The 23,963-nt window shown below is 39.1% G+C and overlaps 1 protein-coding gene across 1 annotated transcript in view; it reads right to left on the reverse strand.

Moving 5' to 3' along the window:
• The window catches only part of glra1 (glycine receptor, alpha 1), a 133,230-nt gene extending 115,201 nt beyond the window's left edge, over positions 1-18,029 (reverse strand). Inside the window, exon 1 of the mRNA XM_046030573.1 lies at positions 17,959-18,029. Coding sequence (XP_045886529.1) covers positions 17,959-18,029 — 71 coding nt within the window. The remainder of the gene's footprint in view (positions 1-17,958) is intronic.
• Positions 18,030-23,963: the final 5,934 nt, after the last annotated feature.

Raw genomic sequence — 23,963 nt, forward strand, 5'->3', positions numbered from 1 at the left:
ATAACAATTGAAAGTCGCTTTGGATAAAAGCGTCAGCTAAATGAATAAATGTTATTCCAGTAGTGGAATTCTCTGCATACAGAGGGGATATTTGTATCCTTTTCAAGCTCATTTGACAATTATAAAAAAGCTGAATGAAATGAATAATGAAAAGAAAAAACACGAAAATGATGTACATGCCTTTGAATAAAAAAAAAAACAAGCCAACACAAACTAAATCCAATAAGCAAAATGTCTCACTGCTGCTGTTTAAAACTGCTGTAATGGATGTTATTATAATTCAGTGTTCAGTGAATAAATGATGTCTCACACTGTGTCCACAGCTGACACATACAGCCATGCTCTCTCTGTCTCTGTTGTAAAATAATTGCGTGATGTTGATGAGGTTGTAATTATCAGAAATTATTCACATAATTATATTACAACCATCAAGACTGATGATGTTGATGATCAGGCTAAAACTTTTAAGTGAACTGATCATAAATCAGATCATAATGCCACAGTGCTTATGATGTAGATGGATGTTACAGTAACAGTTGTCTGTTGTTTTGTAAACATTTTACCTTTTAATAGCTTGCAGCATGCTAAATGACCATTTCTTTTGTTTATTCCTTTTTATTTATGTTTTTTTTACTTACTATTTTAGGAGATTTTGTTATCTATCTTGAAAAGTAGACTTTATTTGTAAAGTCATAAAACATCTCATCTTTAGAAAGAAATTATTATTTTATTTGTTTGTTTGTCGTCATTATGTAATATTCAAGATACTAATGGTGCTAATAAATAAGATAAGCAAGCGGCAGCTGTATTTACAGAAAAGCTTTGTTCTCTTTAACATTGAAATGTTTTGAAGGAACAGACATGCATCCATCTTGTTGTGTCTTTACAACATGAAATTAATGTGTTATTTCCAGGCAAGATTTCTTTTTCAACATTTCAACATTTCAGCTGCAGCTTGGCTTTCTTATTAGTAAAGCATCCTGCACTGAAATAACTCACATCAGTTTACATCATTTTTATGAATATATCCAGGTCTAAATCCAGGCTTGGCACACTGTAAGTCACAGAGAAGGGGACAGACGCAGTTTAAGGGACTAAATGACAAATAGTCATTCAAGTGTATGCAGGGTTATGACTCAGTCTGCTGCCTCATGATTCAGAATTTACTGGAAAATGGACAAATCTGGAACAAATAAACATGTTGATAGAGGCACGCTTTAGGCCAGTCAGGACCAAGATCCATCATGGAGTTTTAACATTTATCTGAATTTTTGACCTTTAGTTGCAGACTGCTCATTTGGCAAGTGGGTATTTTTTTAAATGCCAGAGCACAGAGCCAACATTTGTCACACGTCAGTGTTTCATCAAAGCCCAGCCAGAGGTGTCTGAGATGTCACATATGAAAAATAAAATGAGTCTGAGATGACAGCATTTCTACGAAGCTCCGAAATAGGATATAGGAAAAGTTTAAAATTATAAACAAATTCATTTCTTAAATGCAGAGACACTGTCAACATTGTCAGCATCAGCACTGTTCCTTCAAGATTCGCCATACGAGTCGAATCAATTGTCAAAAATAAGAGGTCACACACATCAGCGATGCTAGAAGAATTACGTCGAACAGCAGTTTAGAAAAATAAAATAAAAATAGTGACTTAGCAGTATGAAGTGTTTTTAAGGGCAGTTACAATGAGAGGAGGGAGGTTGCTGTTTTTGTTTTAATTCCCATCTTTTATCATCACTGCCTCCCTCTCCATCTGACATCATTATGACTGGATTATGGACTACTGAGCAGTAAAAAAGAGAAACTGCTGTTTTTCACACTTGCATCCTTAAATGTCCTTAAAATTTCAGATTTTTGATTAAATGAGATAATAATGTGATGCCAAAATAATAAAAAAAATTAATTAGTTAAATGTTTTATGAGTCGTCAGCAGCAGACTACCCTCCCGTTGTCCTTGTGGTAGTGACAGAAGGTCACATGTCTGCCGGCCAACACTGCACTTTATGTCGTCACTCCTCTAAAAATAAAAACCTAATATTGACTTTTTTTTGTCTTCACATATGAAACAATCTAATCTTTGAAACTGAATAAAAAGTGAAATCTGCACAGATTTAGAACTGGGCTGGTCTAAATCTGCTCTTTTTTCCAACAGTGTCTCGTATATTTAATACAGATGTATATGTATGTATAAATTAGGTGGAATTACTGTCCATATTTTACATCATGAGGGACCTGAATCTATACTTAATGAGCACAATTTAATGTATTATACATGGCTAGGTTGTATGGAGATGCAAAACAACACAGTAACAGCCCATGGTTATAAATAACCCAGATAAAAAAAAAAATTGTTCCCTTTTCAACAAAGTCTATTTTGGATTTAAAATATCTATAAACCTTGAACAAATCAGTGCTGACCGGGAAACTTTGTTAAAATAAGTGTATCTACAGTATCTGTTATTGGTGGCTTGCATGGATAGAGGCAATATGTATGGAGACAATATTTCCAATAAATACAGGAGACTGACAACCACATTCGGAAACCCTTTTTGTACAGCTACACTCAGAACTCAAACAAGCAGCAATTTGGAGAATACTTTTGTTGAAGTCTTTTCACCATTTACATTTACCTTCATTCATTTTAGCTGACGCTTTTATCCAAAGAGACAATTACTATATATGTCAGAGGTCTATATGGTATATACATATATATATATATATATATATATATATATATATATATATATATATATATAGATAGATTTTAGAAAAAAAAAAACATTGTCTTGCGACATATTTACTAGTTTTGAAAATACAAACATTTTAATTTGATACTCGTGTTAACTGTATACCCAAAAAGAGTAGGGATTGCAAACACTAATGAAAAAACTTCCATGTATGAAGTATAACAGAGCTCTGAAATACCCTTTTCACTCAATTACATTTATTAAATTCATGCTGAGCCTGATTGTGTTAATTGTGAAAATGGTTGATGATTGCTGTGACCACTGAGACTGATTTAAGCACATTTCCATAAGTGATTAGACTATTTGGATGATTGTCTGTTTAACCATTTCACACTAACTGCTCTCTGGTTGATGTGCTGCCGAGGTCACACACGAGTGACTGATGAGAGCGAGCGAAGTGAAGTCAATTGATAATGATGATAGTTGCCTAATAACGTCAGGTGTCACTGGAGAATCAGACAACCTGGGAAAAACACACCATCTCTAAACTATCAGTAATCAGATAATGGACCTCTCATGGGGTCGCACAAAAGTGCAGATCCTACACAGTCAGCGTTGTTGCTGATCAATGAGAAGACATCAGGTTTTTGAAGCCAATCACACTTCATCCAGTTATTTTCTCTGTGACAGCAAATTAGGTGGATCAGAGATTATCACTGCACCAATAATTCCCTCCGCGACGTGACGAATCTGAGCTTAATCCTCTTTACAACGACAAGTGGGAGTGTGATAGGATCAAGCTCTCACCAAAAACAAAACATAATTCTGTTGTTTGAGCACATCGCTCACCAACGACATGATACAATGAAGCATTAGACCCACGTGAAATGGCTTTCAAATTAGCATTGAACAAACACACTGCTGAGCTGACGATTGTGCAATCAGATTAGTCACAGACTGGGATTACACCAGTGTGTCCTCGACACAAACATAATTTCCCCTGAATTTGTAGCATGGGACACTTCAGGCTGATTTACACTGACACTGTGAAATTTAGAAGGGGGAGTTGAACTCCTCCTAGTAGCCTTTCAATCTCTAACTGCTTGCTGTTGAACCCCTTTTAAACCCCCTGACCTTGTACTTTGTGTATTGCCTCAAGTTCCAATCAAGTAGCCTACAGTGCACTCAGAACACTAAACATTACATCTTAATTATATTTCGCCCACAAAACCACAATCTAATTCTATGACTTTTTGAAAAAGTCTTTGTCTTTTTTAGTTTTTCTTTAGTTTTATGTTTGACAGTAACGTTTCAAACTAATTGATCAACTAACAACAACTACTTGTGTCAATTACTTTGTGGTAATTAGATTTTTTTAATCTGTGAGCACTATATAAAGGAATCTTATTTAACCTATAAAATCATCACATGACTGAAGTTCCATATTGAGCCATCTCTATGACAATTCAGTAAACTGTGAAATGTGACTGAAAACTAGAGAAAAAGCTAGTAGGTGGTAAAAAAACTGGTCGATGGATGATTCACAAAGAGTGAATGAGCAGCGCATCATGTTACATCTGGACTCTGTACAGCTGAAACCCTTATCATTATTCTGTATTCCTGTCTTTGATTGAAGCCATGCAGCACAGCTCCTTGCTTCACGATGCCTTATATCAAGAATACAAAAGCAATCAATAACACCCAAACAAGAGGTCAGTGCCAGTCTCTCTTTAAAACTGGAGCAATTTTACAAATGAAAGTACATTTGGATTATAAAGCCCGTTGAGGTGACAGAAGACTGGATGACTTACTCTTTCTGCTTCTTGGCACAGATCTCAGGTCAGAAAAACTCTAATGATAATTTCTGTTTAATAATCAGGAAGGTTGTTAAAAAAGTAAGGACATGTTTTACCCCATTAAAAAAACAATATCAGTTTTGTTTTAAATTCTATAAAAATATATTTATTGGGTCACGGAGCCAAACGTAGATCTGATTTGTACTTTTAAAAAGCTCACATGCTTTAATATCATTGCAAACAGTCCATAGTGTTACATAGGCATAGTACATAGGCTGCCTCAGTTTCCATGAATAAACCAGTTAGGAGAATATTTTACCTCCCACCTTGACTGACTGCAGATCATTTCTGATTAGAAATTAAATGGTAGGAAAATTTAATATTACGATTAGAGTGACCTAAAGTACTGAGACACACTAAAACAATTTTTATATTTAAAACAACAAATAAATTTAGCAGCACTGTGCACATTTTCTTTGCATAAACAAAAAAAAATCATAACAGCTAATACCTTATGTAAATATAGGAAAACCATATAAAATGTGCATTAACTTTAAAGATGTGATAAAGTTATGCAATGACCCTATTTTACAAATCAAAATTAGTCTTATGAATGAGCCCAACAATTGACATAAATACAGAGGATTCTTGTTAGCGTTTCTCCTGTTGGAACACTTTTACAACCAATTCGGCTGCTTGTCGGTTGGTTAGGCGACTAAATATGGGTGCCAAATAGAGTCTGCAGACACGCAGCAGAACAAAGTGTAGTGTTTATACTTGGGTAGGTAACACAGAGAAATTCAGTTTACAAGCTATTAGCAAGTTAGAAAAACCATGACATCCCCACATCACGCATTTAGCTAAAAGTTAACTCACCCTGCATTCACTATAAAGCTATTTTTGCGATCAAGTTTCCCTCAGCACTAATATAGAAATGAAAATACAACTTCAGCCAGGCTGGAAAATCTCCAGTGCGCTGTCACCGGCTTCCTTCATGTTTTTATTGACCCAAAACAAAGCCACATCTGGGGTACTTGCTAACTTTGGTTGATGCTAGTCAGTATTTATTTATCAAAGCGTGGTCATCAAACATGGTTTTCCTGATTATTAAAATCTGATTTGTCAAATTGTTTGGTTTGTTCTTTTTCTGTATTTTCAGTTCACTACGTTGTTATGTGTCTGTTATGTGTTTCACCTGTTATGTTAAAAATAATTCAAAATTAAAGTTTTTTTTTAAATAAAAACGATAATACTAGTCATCCGAAATTTTATCGTGGTTTATCACGAAATCGGTAATCCCTGTTTCTGATACAGGACAAGGAAACAAAACAGTAAGTAGGCTACTAATATCTGTGGATATCCATCCATCCATTCACAAACAACTGCTGGCTAGCATGAAGCATAGTATAGCAAACGCAGTGAAAAAGCAGTTCTGCAGGGGACTGGGCCCCAACTTTTGTGTTATTTTACTTAATTTCTCACTCAAAGAGGCTGTCTCTTCGGATGTGGCTCCCCAGGAAATGTTCTGTCCAATATTATCTTCATAAGGCTAATTCTGTGGCTTGTGGAGATCCAGATACACAGTGACAGCTTCAAACCTCAGCAGCTATCGTCAACAGTGGTTGGCAAACCTGGTTCTATAAGAACTAAATACAATAAAACCACTATTCCTGTTATTTGCATTTGTGTTTGACGAGCTTAAATCTCTGCCATGAGCTCAAAGGTCTTTTGAATAAGTAAATATAAAAAACGAGCCGACTCACCCGTGACGATTTTGATATTAATTGATTAATAATTTAACTAATTTACCAAAAACTGGTTTCTAACCCAATTATGAACTGTGTTATTTGTAAACTGAAATGTAAGATCTAATAATGTTTTACAGTGGCTCTTCTTATTGAAAGTACGTTTGTATATTAGCTTATTGTATAAAATACATAATGAGTAACGGAAAAAGCACATTTCCTTTGACTTTATTGTGTTGTTACAGTCTGAAACATGCTTTTTAACTCATGTTATTGACAGTACTTCCATTGCTATTCACCTGCCTATGTAAACACACACACTTTAATAGACTGGAATGGGGCCACTGTGGATTGAAGTGTTTCACATTCGACCGACGTAGCACACAGCAACATTGTCGAAAGCCATACAAGGCCTTTCCATCTGCTTTTGTTGATAATCTTCTCCCTGAGCGCCCTGTTCTCTGGGTTTCCATGATCAAAGTTCGGATTTGCTTTAATTATTTCAGATCAATGCTGGCCGTGGCTACTTTGGAGACCCGTGTCCAATGCTGAGACAGCAAAGAAGAAGAAACAGCTGAGTCGTCTTGTGCCAGTGTCTAATATGCACACAGCGAGTAGAGGGAAAAGTGAGAGCGAGAGCAAGGTGTGGGCTAATGCAAGGCTCCAATCATTAGCTCTAAGTGTTCCTCATTATGTTCCTAAAGCCTCTGAAGACCCGAATCCCTAATTGATCTCATCCTGGCATTTAGTAACACTCAGGAAAGCAAAGGACTGCGCGATTCCCTGGCACTAACAGATAGGCTGCCTGGCTCGCCCGACAAACACTCGCTCATCACTACAAATGAAGGCCTCGGATGGCTGAGCTGCGTCATACACTCCACTGCTCCAATAACACCAGGCACCACAGCAAAAAGGTCACATTTTCACATTCACCGGGGCAAAGAGTCAAACTCCTTTTTAAAAGGCATTTCGGTCCATTCGGGAGTTACTATTTGCAGAGCAGATTACCAGGTAAACACTCACTCCAGCTTTATGTCTGTGGATGCTGCAGAGGTTCAAGATGGCCTGTATTTTCTGCTCCTGCCAGCTGTATCGTGCCAACATTTCCTACATGCTGACAACGCAGGTGTTTTCTGTTCAAAATCTGTTTCACCCAGAATGCACTGGAAAAATGTCCACATACAGTAGGCTCACATGAATCACAGTGTCCCGTGGGGGACTTTAAATGCATGCATGTGTGCCCATTAGATAAGAAAACATTTATTTTTTATTTATCATAAAAATTAGTGTAAAATCATGGCCAGACTAACTCAATCGAGGGGCCCAGAACGAAAAGTGAGCTGCTTGGCAACTATTAAACATTGTTCCTCCCACTGCTGTGTCCAGTTTTTAATGTAAATACTACCTGGTTGTGAGGTAAAATGCATTCAGTAAAAAATATACAGAATAAATAGACTCACTTTAAGACAGGGCCACAAGAATGGGTAATGAGCACTGTAAAGAAAAGGTCTCTGAGCCAGATAATAACCTTTTGTGTGACCACACTGATACACACTTTGAGGATGCATACACCAAGATTTCATGCAGTTACACAAGTAGGAGAATTTAGGCTAAATAATCGCCTTGTAAATTATGTTCAATCAATCAGCATAACAGGTCGTACACTAATGTAAGCTGCTGCAGGTTTGATGTAGTCCAGGTTGAGCAAAGCACAAGCACTGCAGAGGTTTGGGGTTCGATTCCACTGGGACCCGCTGTGTTAAAAATGTATGTAGTCATGGTGCTGTGAGGCACTCTGGACACTTTTGAGTCCACCAACTGTAATACCTTTTATGTGATATTAAAGCTTCTAAAATGAAAAAGCTTTGAGGGAAATTTGGAAATGAAACTTGACGTCTATATTTAAATTCCCAAACAGCATAAATGTGCGCAGTTTCAGTCCCAGAGGGCTGCAGCTCGCACAGAGATGATTCCTCAGCGTGTCTCATATTTAGTTTTCCATATTTTAAGCCAATGAAACATTTTAATTACATCTGAAAACAACAAGTAAATACGTAGTTTGTTAGGAAATTATTTATTTGCCATATTCTCATTGTCACTGTTGTAATTCAGAATTGTTTATTTGATTTTAAATAGTTACTGTATCTAAGTTTTAATCAATAAAAAAGTACATTTAAGATTTGGCATTAAGGTTAAACTGTAAAGAAAATTTCATATTGCAACCAAATGCAAAGTCGACAGGAAAAGGAAATGTCCCGGAACAAGCTTCACTCAATGAAGATTCAAATTTTAACATTGCTGAAATCTTGTAATTAAAAAACTCTTCCCACTCTCTTTCTAAAAAGCTTACAGTTAACAAAATGTACACATCTTTCCTCTGTTGCTGTCCAGCTTCACTTTAATTACAGAAATTTGTTGTAGCTTCTAACATTTCCAGCAGTTCACCTTCACTGTAATCGAGCGCTGAGAGGGCATTGATAATATACTCTGTTATTTATGGTGCAAATCTGTCACTGTCTGCTAATCAATAATGTATTATCATACATCAAGTTTTGGAAATGAACCTGCCCAGAAGTTAATTATTGTAGAGACGGTAGCGAACTCCACCAGAGCAGTCGATTGTTTTTCATTAGAGGACTTGGAAAAAATAAATAAATAAATATATATATATATATATATATATGTGTGTGTTATGATTTGTTATGATGGAAGATGTGAGCGATAAATATCAGCCGGGTACCTGAAGAACAAATGAAACAGCCTCAGGGCAGGTTCATAAATAACACTCGCTTTAATTTGGCTGAACCAGGAGTGTATGCTTACTGACACTGGGTGATTTCTGAGCGCTGCAGCTGGCCAGGGGTACGTGCTGAGCTCTCCATCTTTCTGTAGTGTCCTTGAGCAACACAATGAATCCCTGCCAGCTTCATAGGTTTTGTTCTGTCAGCTGTAGCTGACCTTAATCTCTGAACTCTGAAGAAAGCAAGATAAAAGAAATTTGTCCCTTTGGTGGATCAATAGAGGATTACAGAAGTTTGAATAAAGTGCAAATATTTCTCTTCCTATGCTTTTTGTGCACAGCCCACAAAGTGAATCGTATTATCATCAATCTGTGATGTGGCAATACACTCTAAAAGTTATTATCTAATGAAACATTAGAAGAGGTAGAAGTTACTTTTTTGTTTGACCAACATTCATTTTTTTGTACGTTTCCCAGAGTGCCACTTAACAACAACAACAGAGAACTGTTTCATGTATTGGGCTGCGTTGCATTCTGGTCTATGAGGGGCTGCTGACTGTACTAAAGAAAACTTTATTGCCATGTTCAACAATGATTGTAAGCCATTTTGAATTAAAACATTACTTAGAGTTTTGTATGGTGTGATGCATCATATTATACAGTAATTTCACAGTATTTTCAGTGATTTTGCATGTGTTTGCAATATATATTTATATATCGATATCATATATTCTTATATTGGGATGTAGATTTCAAGCAAATTTCCAAACCATATCGCGACTTTTAAAATCAATAATTTGGAAAGGTCAACTACTGTGTTCCTGTAGTGAACATGGGCCGTGTAGGGATATAAAAAAAACACAGTTTGCTGCACTCTTGGAGATCTCTCCTTCATACCTGTGCTCACCTGGTCAATCACTGCAGAAAGTAAATAAGTTAGTGGAGGTGAGTTTATTGGTTTTGGAAAGTTACAGAAATTGGGTGAAGCAAATCCCCTTTCTGAGTATCTGAATGCCCTTTAATGCTCTTGGATAATCAGAAAAGCTCTTTAGTCTCAAGTGAGTGTCATAGTCATTAGTCCTAGACAGGGTATGTTTTTGTCTTGACAGCCTGGATTACACTTCATCAGTATGCAATAATTCTGGATGAATAATACGAATTTTACATTGTAGAGTAACTGAAAAGCATAGACTGTTGGATTGTCTGTTGGCCTACTGTGTTCTTACTAACTTTCTATCACAAAACTGAAAAAAAATATTTCACAACAGTTGTCAGTTTAGGTCAAGTCTCAAGTCTTCACTTTTGTGACTCGAGTCCAAGTCTCATGTGTGCAGCTTTGGTTTTTACAATACCTCTGATATGATATAAAAGGGAGCAACAGTGCTCTCTTTTCCCAAGTGAGAAAAGCTTCCCCCCCCCCCTTATTTTGCACTTCAAGTTTGACCTTGCACTTCTCAAAAACAACCCAGAACAGAGACTCTTCTCTGTTCACTGTGTTCCAAGTTCTACGTCGAACTTACAATCTGGTTGTATGAAAACAGAGGCAAGCCTGCGACGTGACTGTAAATGCTGACGACGGCCAACACTGAGTCACAACACTTATACAGCTAATGAATGCCACAACTAGAAATGTTACTCCGAAGTGAAATATCACTCAAGGTAACATGACATTCTATTAAGTCATTCTGTCACAGCTCTGTTTTTTCTGACTGTCTACGTGGAGGCTAACCTTTTATTTAATGAACACACCGCCAGGACATTCAGTCTATTCTGTAAAAAGTCAGGTCTGTCCCAATTTCAATCCTGCCAGTTCAGGATAAGGACTTTTATTTAATAATTAGACTCAACAGAGTCTGACATCCAGGGCTTCTTTACTTAAAATAATTTAGGAAAGCAGACCAATGACCTTCTCTGAATCATCAAATTTCAAGATCAATTTATTTCATGAACTGGTAGAGTTGGATCTAATTTAACCTGTGATGCGATGAAGGTGTGTGTGTGTGTCTCCTGAATGGCGGCGTGTGGAGATCTCCACATGCAGCTGCATTTTCAAGGCCAACTCAAGGTCACTTCCAGTAGCAGACAGGTAAACGGCTACAGGCACAACTGAATATTCGCCCTGCTATCAGAAATGATAGATTACATTATCCATATAGATTATACATTATTCATATATATATTTCAGGCCAGAGGTGAAATGTTTAGATTACGTATTTATATGGACGGCTCGCTGTTTCCACTCGAGAGAATAAAGAGTTTTATTGAATATAGAAATCCATAGAGGAAAAGGTCACTGGACATTTTGTCCGGGCGAAGATGAATAGTTTGCATACTGAGGGATGTTGCATTCTTGTGTGCACAATAACGATCTGCACAAGCACCCGAAAACGAGAGGGCCGATCAATCTGCATTATCACAGGGAGGCGGATCTGACCTGATCAAAAGTGGAAACGTTTGTATCTCCAGAGAAGCTGACTTCTCGAAACGTTGAGATACTTTATTTGTTGTGGTAGCACTCTGACAAACAACTCAGAGCCTCCTTGTAAATCACCCCCAACGCGTGATTAAAAAAAAGAAAAAAAAGAAGTGTAAACAGAAAATCCTGTACTTCTCTCTTTCTGCTCCTGCACAACTGTCCATTGATTTCTTCCCATAATTTAATCAAAATCAGGGAATACATATTTCTATACATAATGCTCTACAGCTTTTCCTAAAATTATAACACATTTAGTGCAAAAAACACAGACAAAGCTCAAATCCATGCATACATGAACACAAACATCTAGAAATGTCCAGGCAAACACGCAGAGATATCATGTTGCAGAGGAGTGTCTCCCCCAAAGTTTCCTATGCTAACCTCAACAATTCTGCTGTTCCAACACCAACCTCCTGCCTGGTAGAAAAGCAATAAAGCAGAGATGTCAATGGCTGTTCAAAGACCTGTCAATCTTTTTGACTGACTGATTGGTATTCCCTGATGGTCACGGTTTGTGCGTTGGCATTCTTTAAACGCAACGCTGACTGGTTTGATTAATCATTCCTACGTGAGCGGTCGATACAAGAGGATGACGTGCTGGAGGCCTGATGAGCATGTCATGTTCACCTGTGCACTTCAAGTCTGCTCCTCTGCTGTGATTCTGACTCAGTTATGGACCGTGAAATAGTAAAGTATTACTGGTTCGTATACAGCGACATTGCATCCATACTGGAGGTTCTGAGCTCATCAGCGGCAGCAGAGGCCGACTGTATCATCAATGATTTGTTTCATGCTTAGACAGCTTGTTAGTCATCTAGCCGCAGTATGCGTTAGCTTACCATCACTTCCTGGTGCTGTATCCAAAATAACTTCCTTGTTCACTTGTTCAGTGTTCACTTAAAGATGGAGTTTAGTGTACTGTAATGTACACATATATAAAAGGCAAAGCATGCATTAAATATGTAAGATTGTTAGCAAAAAGTAATTATAGACCAGTGGTTACCCACACTTTCCTTAGCTTAAAAGCCAGAATCTGCTGTTCACTGATCTTTGTAACAAATACAAAGCATTTCATGTTGCTTTACAAACTCTAAATAGGATGCACCTCAGAGGATTTCATTTGAAACAAGGGCAGCAGGCAGTGATCACTTTGAATTGAAATAATTTCATACAGCTGATGCTGTCTAAATACGTCTCAAAGAGACATTTATTCATTTAGCTGACGCTTTTATCCAAAGTGAATTACAATTGCTATACTGTACATGTCAGAGGTTGCACGCCTCTGGAGCAACTAGGGGTTAAGTGTCTTGCTCAGGGAGACATTGGTAGATGGGTCACAGTGGGGAATTGAACCCAGGTCTCTCACACCAAAGCCATGTGTCTTATCCATTATGCCATCACCACCCCAATAGAGCATTCTGATTTGTGGAAACTAACAAGTTAACATTCAGTTAAACCCTTGCTATGGACACATCACGCTAGCTAATTTAGTTACTGAAACCTATATGACAATAACATCATCATTCAGGATGCCAGTGTTTTGCTAAATGAGCTGGCTAGCTGGTGTGCTAACAGGTCAAGTTCAATATCAGACACTGCCATTTACAGAATGTATCCATTCAGATTATTTACTTCACATAAATTACGTGAGAAGTCATTGATCTTAAATCACACTCTTATCTTCCTAAAACTAACAAACTGATGTGATTTTAGTATTTTCCAAAATAAGTGGCATGTAGGTGCACAATTCGGCCGTATTCTGTCTTTTTTTAAGATGTGGACAGCTCATTTCTAAAACCTTCACCTTCACACAAACATTTGGGGAGAGCACAGGGAATTACTTCACCAGTGTGGCTGAAATTGTTTTTTGACATTCAAAGGCTAACTTTGACACTAAATGACTTATAATGGATGTTTTCTTGCAGTGTGAACATACTCACGGGAACAGAATCCTTTATGGCTTTATGTCTCTCTCTTTTTTATGGGCGAGTGATTTACCTTTATCTTATACTTTGGAGCAGTTGGTGCTAAACAATTGTTTCTTAGATCATGCAAAGCGACCGATATAGTGTAGACGTCAAGGTCAGTTTCACTTGTTCCACTCGTGTTCTTCCAACCCGTTCTCACTCAGAACTCTACACATATGGACGCATGGTCAAGACCCATTGGCATCAGTTTGTAACGCATTGGGGAGCCCCATAGCGTCAGAGTTCGACGCACTGTGGGAAGCCCTGTAGCATCGCTTTTGGATGGTGAAGATAGGTATATGATATTTAACAGAAAAGGCAATGTAAGGAGGTGGTTGAGGTGGACGGCTGGCCAGTAACCAACTTTTAAGCCGGAGACCAGTGTTCGTTAAAAAATGTTTTATTTAAGTGACATAGCTTCCTTAAGTTACGTTACTTAACTCACGTAAGTTAACCTATGTACATAAAATAGCTTTTTAAACCCAAACCATGACCTTTTCCTAAACTTAACCAAGTACTTTTGGGGCCTAAACCAAACGAAACTGTGACATTTCACAACATTAACAACGCTTCATTTAAAAATTTGCAACGTTAACAAGTACTTTTATTTTGAAAGTCAAACAGGATGTTGCTTACTTGACTGGACGTAGAAGATATATTGTTGCTAACTTGACCGCAGAGCCCTAAACATGAAACAATGGCCTTATAGGGGTTCCCAGGCCGTTAAAAGGCAACGTCGAGGGTTTTGACCAAGTGTCCATATGTGACTAGTAGTGAGTGCGAATGTGTTGGTTCTACTTTTTTTTATTAAAATATGGCTCTTTTGTTCAAAAAGTTTAACCACTTGATCAAAAAAACTTCAGTTGTGAGATGTGCTGGCAACAAGTGAAATTATCTCACCTTCTTGGCACATTCTTTCACTTTTCTTGACAGAATTCACTGGTTTAAACCTGAATACAAGATTAAAGGTTTTGTTGAGATGAACATTTCCTGAAGGTTCAATCTCAATCTAAATTCTCAGCTCTCCTCTCTTGCTTCTTTGATGAATAATAGGAGCGGAGACAGAGAGATGTGCGAGCATTAAATGTGTATTCATCAGGTCTGGCCTTGGCCATTGACAGGCTAATCAATGTTTAGTAATAAAGCTGAATGTGGAATGAGGTGTGGGGGGTTTGGGTTGGGACGGAAGGGAAGGGATATCAATTAAGCAGGGAACTGCAGAGTCCAAGCCTGAGGAGCTGAGACGGCAATATCCCGACTCTGGTTCATTAACTAAACAGTGTGTGCTGAATGCAAAACTCCTGCAGTCGCCCCCTCCAGCACCAACCCACCCATCCCAAATGTAAACAGAAGCCTTTCAATGGAAATGAGAGGGCAGGTAGAAAAATGCCTTTGATAGTTCACATGATGAAATATCTCGGAGGCCGTGCAGGGAAATAATATCCACACGTGACACAATAAAGTCAAATGTGCAGGGCGCCTGCAGCTGGAATCGTAAAGCAGGACCCAAATACATTACCAAATTATATTGTGAGATATTTGCATGCAAAATGCATTTAGTGTAAATTGGGAGAAACACTGGGTAAAATTAAATAGGCTCATTTCCAGCTCGCAGTTTGTTCCCATTATGGAAAACTAGCAAAACATAATCATTTGTTGTCTTTTTTAATCAGGAGGATTTGTGGAAGTACAACCTTTTTACCAACAAGGGTTACAAAGTCCTATAAAAATGTATAAACCAGCAGGTTTATTATCTTCATATTAATAGCCTCAGGATATCTGTTTTGGGGCTTCTTTATTTTTATCATACAAAACATTTAATTAATTTATAATGCTGGCCCTATATTGATTATCAGGGTATGGGTCTACTTTCCTGGTGGTGTAATGTATAAAAAATATTTCAATAATAATCATAAACTACCCTTTTTTTTTAACAAGGTGTAATTTGTTTCCATTATATTTATATCTTTATTTTCTGTATTTATTAATTTGAGTATTGTGTGTAAACCAATTTGAACCAGGGTACATTAAAGCAGAGTAGATCACGCTATATTATGAACTTTGCCCCCTATGTGTTAAGCTCCAAAGCCTCCTACAGTTCCCATCATGCATCTAAACAGCAGCTTACATTAGATCCTGCCTGGGAAACAAGTATGTCTTTAAAATCCTATAAAAACAGTTTTTTAAACAACCCGTTCTCATCCCAGGGTGTCAAGATCCCTTGGTGTCACTTATTAACAACCTGGGTATCCTTAATCTTCTCGACTTAGCAAGAATAAATATGCAATCCGGTTACACTTTCAAAATAGAACTAGTAGATACTGTTGTAAAATGTCACATTTTGGTTAGGTTTAGGCACCAAAATTACTGGGTTAAGTTTAGGAAAAAATCATAGTTTGGGTTAAAAAAACTATGTTACTTTAACTAACATAACTTAAAACAAGTAAGTTCAATATTGACTTTTTGTTTCACACATTAAATGAACACCAGTTTCATGGGTAAAAGTGATTTCTGACTGACCCACTTTCTCACTTTACTGTTATTTATACTAGGCCTAAATTTAGCGTTGAACAATGAAACTAAAGGGCTTACCACTCTGTGTTGAACTATGATGCTAAAGGGTGAGAACAGGCTGGGTAAATAGTACTCTCTAAAATTAGTAAACAAACTTTCATGTGTTTCATGCCCCTTTGAAAGTAGTTAGAATGAGCTCCACCTCCAAAACATGCCGACACACAAGTTGGGTCTTTATAAATGAAACATTCACTCGGTGCCTGAACCCAGTGAGCTCAACAAACCCCAAACCTGCTGCTATTAGTCAAGATCCCAGGAGAGCAATTTAAAGCCTGTGAAGGGCAGTGACACCTGTTCACGGTTTATTAAATGCTTTCACCTTGTTGATGATGCATTAGGCGTGTCACAGTGGCCTAAAGCCAAAATGAATCCAACTTCCCCTTTGCTGTCCATCTCATCTATCTACCACACAAAAATATATTTTGTCATCCTTTCACTGTGTTTTGATCGGGTCTTGCTCCAGTTTCACTTTGTCTTTGATAATTCTGATCATTTTCAACATGTTGATTTAAGACACTTAAGCTGAGGGATGAAACGTCATCTGAATGAAGAGAAATGCATATGGAGCCAGAGTGTGACACTTTTTTCCTACTTTCAAGTCTACTTCCAGTCATGAGCACCTCATTACAACTCTTGCTGTGTTTCCACATTAGATATAAAAACAAATTTACCCATAAACCCCTTATGGTTGATCACTGGATGAGACCAATGACAACATAACAAGTATCACAATCAACAACCAGGGGACTCATCTACCCTTTCTGTTCACAGGAATGTCACCATCAATACAAAACTAGCAACTACCAGATCTGCTCAGCACGAGTCCTTTCAAAAGCCCCGACTGAGCAGCCACGTTTTCCTCATATGTCAACGACAAAATGATGGCTGCAACTTCACGTTTCGAGCAAGATCCCCCTTAAGCGTCGAATTGCACAGCAGCTTTACCATATGCCCCGCCTACTGCTGCGTCACTAGCACAGGATTTTGTTGCTAGGGGGTTTTGCATACAGCATGCAAGAGGGCCTTGATGAATAGGCAACTTTGGCTGCAGCAGGGATGAGTAAATGTTGCATCCAGCCAGAAGAAGGACTGGAGATGACCTCAAAATCAACATGGGTACACCATGGAAAACAAAGACATATGCAAACATATAGCTGGCAAAGGGACTACCTCAAAATATGAGTTTCTGGCAACAGGAAAAACAACACATATTTGAATTCTGAAAGTAAAGAAATTTCCTTGTCTTTGATGTTTTGTAGATTTAGCTTGATGTACAACCAGCGCAGCAGCAGCAGAATAATTTGTTGGTAATCGACTAATGGATTGCCTGTAATGAATAAAGAATTAAAACCCAAACCTCATAACAACTGATTGTCAATCAGTTGTCTGACTGTCAACTGATTGAACTGGTGAGTGAAATGAGTTTTAGGTTTTTCAGGAAACAAGGCACTAAAAAATGATTCACATTGAAAAGCTTAACTGGACAAGAACCCCACTGACTGAAATGACCTCTGCAGTCTTAAATATCATCATGAGTGCATTTGTTAGGAGTCATAAATAACACCACCATGTAAACACAAAAACATGTGGCGCCTTGAGAGTCTACTTTTCTCTTCATATGCCTGTTGACATTCTGGAAAAGCACATCATGAACGCAGACAGCCCGCTAGTGGTCGCTGTTCGCTCCCCACACAATCCTGCCTGGATTCAGTGAGACTTAATTCACCTCACTAGTACGCACAGGCTATCGTGCACATGAGCAATAACACACACGAGCCCAAAGGCAACTTTCACAAGATTTCACCTGAATCCCCCCCCCTTCCAAGACTTCTGACTGTAGCACTAATGCTCAAGCATGTCCCTAATAGCAGCAAGAGCAATGCAAATGCTAATTTATTTTTCTCAAACCTCATCCAAATTACACACATATTATTTCCACTCATGAAGTCCATGACATGCCTCTGCTTACCTGATAAACACTACCGTTTCCCACAAATAGATCCCCAGCGCGTTTAGTCGGCACATTTTTGCCAGTCTCATTTTGTTTGGAGGGGGGGTGAAGGTGTTGCTGAAGGGGGTGGGGGGGGAGGGGGGGGTCACACTCTTGAGAAGATGAATTCCCCTCCAGAAAAAAAAATCCTTCTGTGGTGGAAAAGGAGGAGGAAGAGAGGGGAGGGGGGTTTATGTTTATGGTTTATGACCTCCAAGGTGAGCCAAAAATGTTCCGCTTTTTTTTTTTTTTGTTGTGCGTGTGTCAGATCCCGGAGTCGCCGGTGCTGAGCCGCGGGATGCTCATAACCTCACCGGCCATGAAATCATGCTTATGTCCGCTCTCACGCCTCCAGCGCCGCCACAGTGGAGCCGGGGTAAATCCACAAAATCCACGAAATTGTGTTCAGGACCACGGACAGAGGCAGGCAGAGATACCGGCGGGGCTGCGGGGAGGTAGCTCGTCCAGGTTTTGGCTCGAGGGGGGGAGGGGGGTTAGAGAGGAGGAGGGGATGGGGGAATGGAGGGGGTCCTCGAGAAAAGGTTAGCCGCTCACAGGCTGGTGTTAATTGACACACAATTATAATTACACCCAATTACTCGTAAGTCCAGTCTGTGCGATCTACAGCGGTTAAAGGGGAAATAAGACATATTCCTTCAGTGGTGGAAAAAAAGAATCACGGGGTGTTTCGGCGGCGGGAAACTGCGTTTCGCTGTCTCCAGAGGTCTGGCAAACTGTGCCTGTGTGTTATATTCCCTAATTCCAATAGCAGAGTAGACCCACACAGAGGAGTGCTCTTCTCAGACCTGCAGGTTTTCTCTCACATGCATCCCAGAGGCAGCCGGAGCGTCGCTCTGGATCCGTGCGTATTGGCTGTTGCTGGAGTCCCGGCGCTGCTGCTCTGAGAAGGAGGTCTGCAAGTAGAACAAGTCTGCCTCCTTTTCTTCTTCTCCCTCTCCTTCTTCTTTACCTCCTCCTCCTGCTGCTGCGTGTGCCTCTTCCTCTCGTAGTTATCTCCCAGGGGCGAGTAGTAGTAGTAGTTGGCGCTGAAGCAGCACGTCTCAGCTACTCCCATTGTCTGGTAGTGGTCAAGTTGGAGACGCACCGGCAGCCGCTGCTGCGCTCCGCATCCGCTCCCATCCGGGCACGGCTTCCGTTAGAAATAATACTAATTTTTTTAAAAGCAAGTCCCTCAGGAGAAGAGAGAGTGTTATAAAAATGTCGAGACCTGCGTATTGTACTGATGAGGACCCTCTTCCATGGCAGGAGAGCGACAGCGACTCTATAGCCCCTGCACGGCGCGCACGCACACACACACACACGGCGGTACAGTAGCACAGCCAACCTTGGTGCGCTCCGACACTGTATTTTCTTGCTGCAGTCATTTAGCAAACTCCAAAAAACGCACCTCGCAGTGGACAGACACTCCCACAGGGTGCTGCCATTGGCCAGCACGGCCCTGAAGCCCGTCACTGATTGGCTGGAAGAGGTGTCACTAGCTGGGCGAGCTCTGCCCCTCACGCATAAATCCCCTAGGGGAAAATCACTGTAAAAAGAACTTTGTGATGAGTTTAGATAGACCTTACAGACATGTTGTTAAACAGAAATGTATTTGTGATGCTCAGCAGTGAGGTAGAATTGACCTTAATAAGATAAATTAAGTTGTTTTGTTTGGTATTTTTTAATCACAGAGAGAATTCAAAGTGCTTTACATTTGGCAAAGAAAATAAACATTTTAATGAAACACAACAAAGAGGGAAAGAATTCCGTTATAGTAGAACAAAATAAAATGTAAAGACAATGAATAAAATAGTAGAAATACTAGAAAATGTATAAATGTGTAGCACTGGTTTAGTATAGTTTCTTCCACAAAAAAAACATTTAAGAAAATTCACCAGTGAAAAGCACAGGAAAATCAACATTTAGATTAGTTTATTGTTTGTCATGTGCTGTTTTGCATGTATTTTGTTGATGATTTTTATGAATTTTAAAGGTCTTCCTTTGGGGGGGTTGCAAATGAGCTTAGGTTATAAATGGTATGTGGTATGTGGCATTGGCTCGTGCTATACTTGCCTCTATACAAATAAACATTTAATAAATATCATATTTTAATTGGATCTTCAATTGTGAGATTTGACCTGATGTAATTTCCTATTTTTTTTTTTTTTTTACTGTTATAGCCTTATTGTTGTGATATTTCAGTAAAATCCCTTTTTCAGTAAACTGATGTTACATCATCATGCTTCATGGTGTGATATTATCACATAGTGGTTTATTGTGTGTCCGTGAGGCTATTAGAGGACTTTTCTGTGGTACTCAATAGCAACCCTGTAGTCATTTAATTTTCACAAGATTACCAAAGCTTAGCATTGTTCTAACTCTACTATGTCTATCCAGTATGAGCAATGATTACACTGAAATCAAATATAGAAATCAGATATTATAGATTACAATGTGTTAGAGCCTGACCGATATGGGTTTTTAGGGGCTTATGCTGATATTAAGTTGAAAAGGAGCTGATTTATGAGCAGATATTTTGATTTTGAAAATTATTTGGATAGTAGACCTCCTGTTTAAACTATGCTGTTCTTTTCTGTGGGCTATAAAACCTTTTTTTTAAATGGAATATGTTAATAAAATAGATTACAGTCTCAACAACCTAACATGTAAACAATTGCACATCAATAAATATTTGCTGCAGGAAAGTGTAACTGTAAACAGATGGCTGAAAGAGAATAAGTGTAGGCTATGTGTATTTTTAACTTACTCATAATCTGCCCTAATAACTACATTCAATGTAGCATATTCACATCTAGTCTATCCCTGTACCAGCACTCTTTAATAATATGGGGTGGTGATGGTGCACTGGATAAGACACATGCCTTTGGTGTGAGAATCCACTGTGAGACACCATTGTGTCCCTCAGGAAGACACTTAACCCCTAGTTGCTCTAGAGGCGTGCAACCTTGTAAGTAGCTTTGGATAAAAGCGTCAGCCAAATTCATAAATGTAAATATAATATCCAAAGCTACGAGAAAAATATTCAACTTTGGGAAAAACACTGCGCTCGTCACTGTTTTTACCCAGCCATCCAATCACAGTGCAAGAGAGGCGGGACAAACACCACACCGAGCACATCCGATCTTGAACGAAACGATGTGCCTCGTCGCCGAGGTGTTTCCTCGCTCGCAAAATCTCATGAACATGTACTGTGCTCTCATGTTTCAGCCTTCTCTTCATGCGGAGCAAGGGCCAGAGCAAGTAGGCCTACGTACTTTGTGGTGAAATAGTAGGCTACCCTACTTGCAGCACATTGCCTGCACGGAAATTATGTATCATAGCAACCACAGCATCTTGAAGAAAAACACAGCGCCTCCAAAACGCACCCCAGCGCTCCCAGGTAGGCGTTTTCAGAACAGCAGGTGGCGTTTTCAGCTGGCAAAAAACGCTTTGGTGGACAAGGGCCCTTAGATAACCTTGTCTGGCAGGAAGTAGTTAGATTCTTGTTCAGCTCACGTTTGTTTACGTTAGCTGGTGATGTAATGCAGAAAGCCATACAACTGTAGTATTTTGCACCGGATAACGTTAGCAACTGCTTTGTCCAATAGGATGAAAGCCAGCTCTGTGTCGGGTTAGTCAGTTTCAAAAGAAAGCAATGATCTTGCTCTTGACTCAGGTCTTTCTCATGTTGACTGTGTTTTCAACCCACATCGATTTGATTCTCGTTTAGCCTGACGGGCCCCAGCACATAAAACTATTATGTTGATTTTTATCCTTATGTGGAGTTTATGTTGGAGTCTGTGTTGGAGTGAGGCTCAGGAGCTCGCATGCAGCTAGAACCCGACCTGATTTCTTCACATAAGATGCAGAATAGTGGCTGTTCCAAGCAACACAGAAAACAGGTGTGTGGTTCATTTCTAAGTGAGGCTACAGCTCATTGACAAATAGGCAGTAAAAAAGTGATTTATTGATTAATAAAAAAAAAATCCTTGTAACCCATTTAAGCATCACATTTTTAGTGTCACTGTATGGTAAGGTGCAAGAACCGCAATTTTTGATCTGGTCAATACATTTAGACTTGTTCTTAGCGAGGTTCAACGTTTTCCTTTGGTTTGTCTTGTCGCTAATCTGCAAGTGATTATTATTATACCCTTCTTTACACTGTGGTACAAGTCTCGGTCACTGGAGCGTTTACACCAACTGAGAGGTACTTTACAATATTTTTAATCTTGTATGATCACTGTAATCTTGATATTCTAATAATGTCTTCTGTGCTATTATGGTAGCGTTTTCTATTTCTGCACACACACACACACACACACACACACACACACACACACTCCTCCTCAGGACTGTTTTGTCCGAAGTGTCCGCTTGAACGTGACTCTGATCACAATGTCTGCATGCACTGAAGGAAGGAATCACAAGGTTGAGTGATACTGGGAATGAAGAGCACACACACACACACATGCACGCACGCATGCACACACACACACACACACACACACACACACACACACACACACACACACACACACACACAAAGTGAGTGGGAGAGCTGCTGAATATGGATATGATGTCTTCATTAGTGTAAGGGGAAACCCGCTCTTTCAATAAGGCTTCTACCTCAGACTCAGACCTCAAAGTAAATAATGGAAATACCTCTTGACATTCAAGTCAAGTCAATTTTATTTATAGCCCAATATCACAAATCACATTTGCCTTAAGGGGCTTTATCTGTACAGCATACAACACCTTTGATCCTTAAACCGTCCATTCAGATCAGGAACCCCAACCCCACAAAGAAACATAGAAGTACGTAGAGAAAGATTCTAAATAATCAGAGTACCAAACATCAAGGGTGGTTTCTACATACATCCTATACAGCTGCTCGTACTGTATATCAATCTGGAATATAAACATCAAACTCAACACACAACACAAAAACTGCACTGACATTTGAAATGCTGTATGAAGAGCTGACAAAATGATGTTAACTGCAACATTCGTTATATGCAGTTATTGCCGTAAAGACCCATCAGCCCTGCTTCAAAAACTCTTTTGTCTGTCGTTAAAATAATGATTTGTTTTGTTTGGTTTCCTTTTTATTGTTGTGAGTATGGTTCAGAGTTAGAGGGTAATTTTATTTCAACCAGGAGAGACTTCATTTGAGTGAACAATAATAATTTATGGACATTATGTGAACAGTGAATATGAGAAATGTGAAAAGTCTTTGGTGATTAGACCCCATCATGATGGTATGGTATTGAACGGGTGTTGAAGCCGTAATGGTATAGAAAACCCCCAGATGGAGTCTAGACACTAGTTGTGGTGATGAACTTTTGCTGAGCTTGATCTGGGCCTGAATCTGATGAGCAGGAGGCGAATGCAAGGGGGTAAGACCGAGATCAAACAGTGAAGCCGACCAAAGCCTGCATGGAAGGCTCCATGTAGGCCCAAAAATGACGTCAAAACCCTGTGACATCCCGTCGCACATGTGAGATGTAACCATATTGTTTAGATTATAAGCTCTCTGTGTAAAAAAACTATTCGGCCATCCATGACACTGCATTTGTGTTTGGCAGGTGAGCCTTGTCGGTGGGCGGATTAAACAGTGACGATCCAAGTCAGACAAACACACTGAGCCAGAAGACTTTGAATTACAGTGTTTCTGCCGTTGCTCTACGTCATTAAACCACGGTTTTGCTGCGCGATCATGTGCAGTAGACGCTGGTGCCAACAGGAAGTAGCCCTGTAGTAGTATTTTATTGGTCCAAAACTGGCTTCACTGCTCTCCATTCAAATCAGCGGGGTGGCTTCGTCCAGCAATATACTGTCTATGGGTGAATGGTACGAAGGAGGGCCGTGGTAATTTTGTACTAAAAAGACAGCTGACAGTAGGATTTAGAATTTGATGTCTTTTAATGCACAAACAATAGAAGGCAGTTTTAATTTCCAATCCTTTTAATGCCAAATCTGCAATA

Source organism: Micropterus dolomieu, linkage group LG19 (genome assembly GCF_021292245.1).
Source record: "Micropterus dolomieu isolate WLL.071019.BEF.003 ecotype Adirondacks linkage group LG19, ASM2129224v1, whole genome shotgun sequence".
Lineage (NCBI taxonomy): Eukaryota > Metazoa > Chordata > Actinopteri > Centrarchiformes > Centrarchidae > Micropterus > Micropterus dolomieu.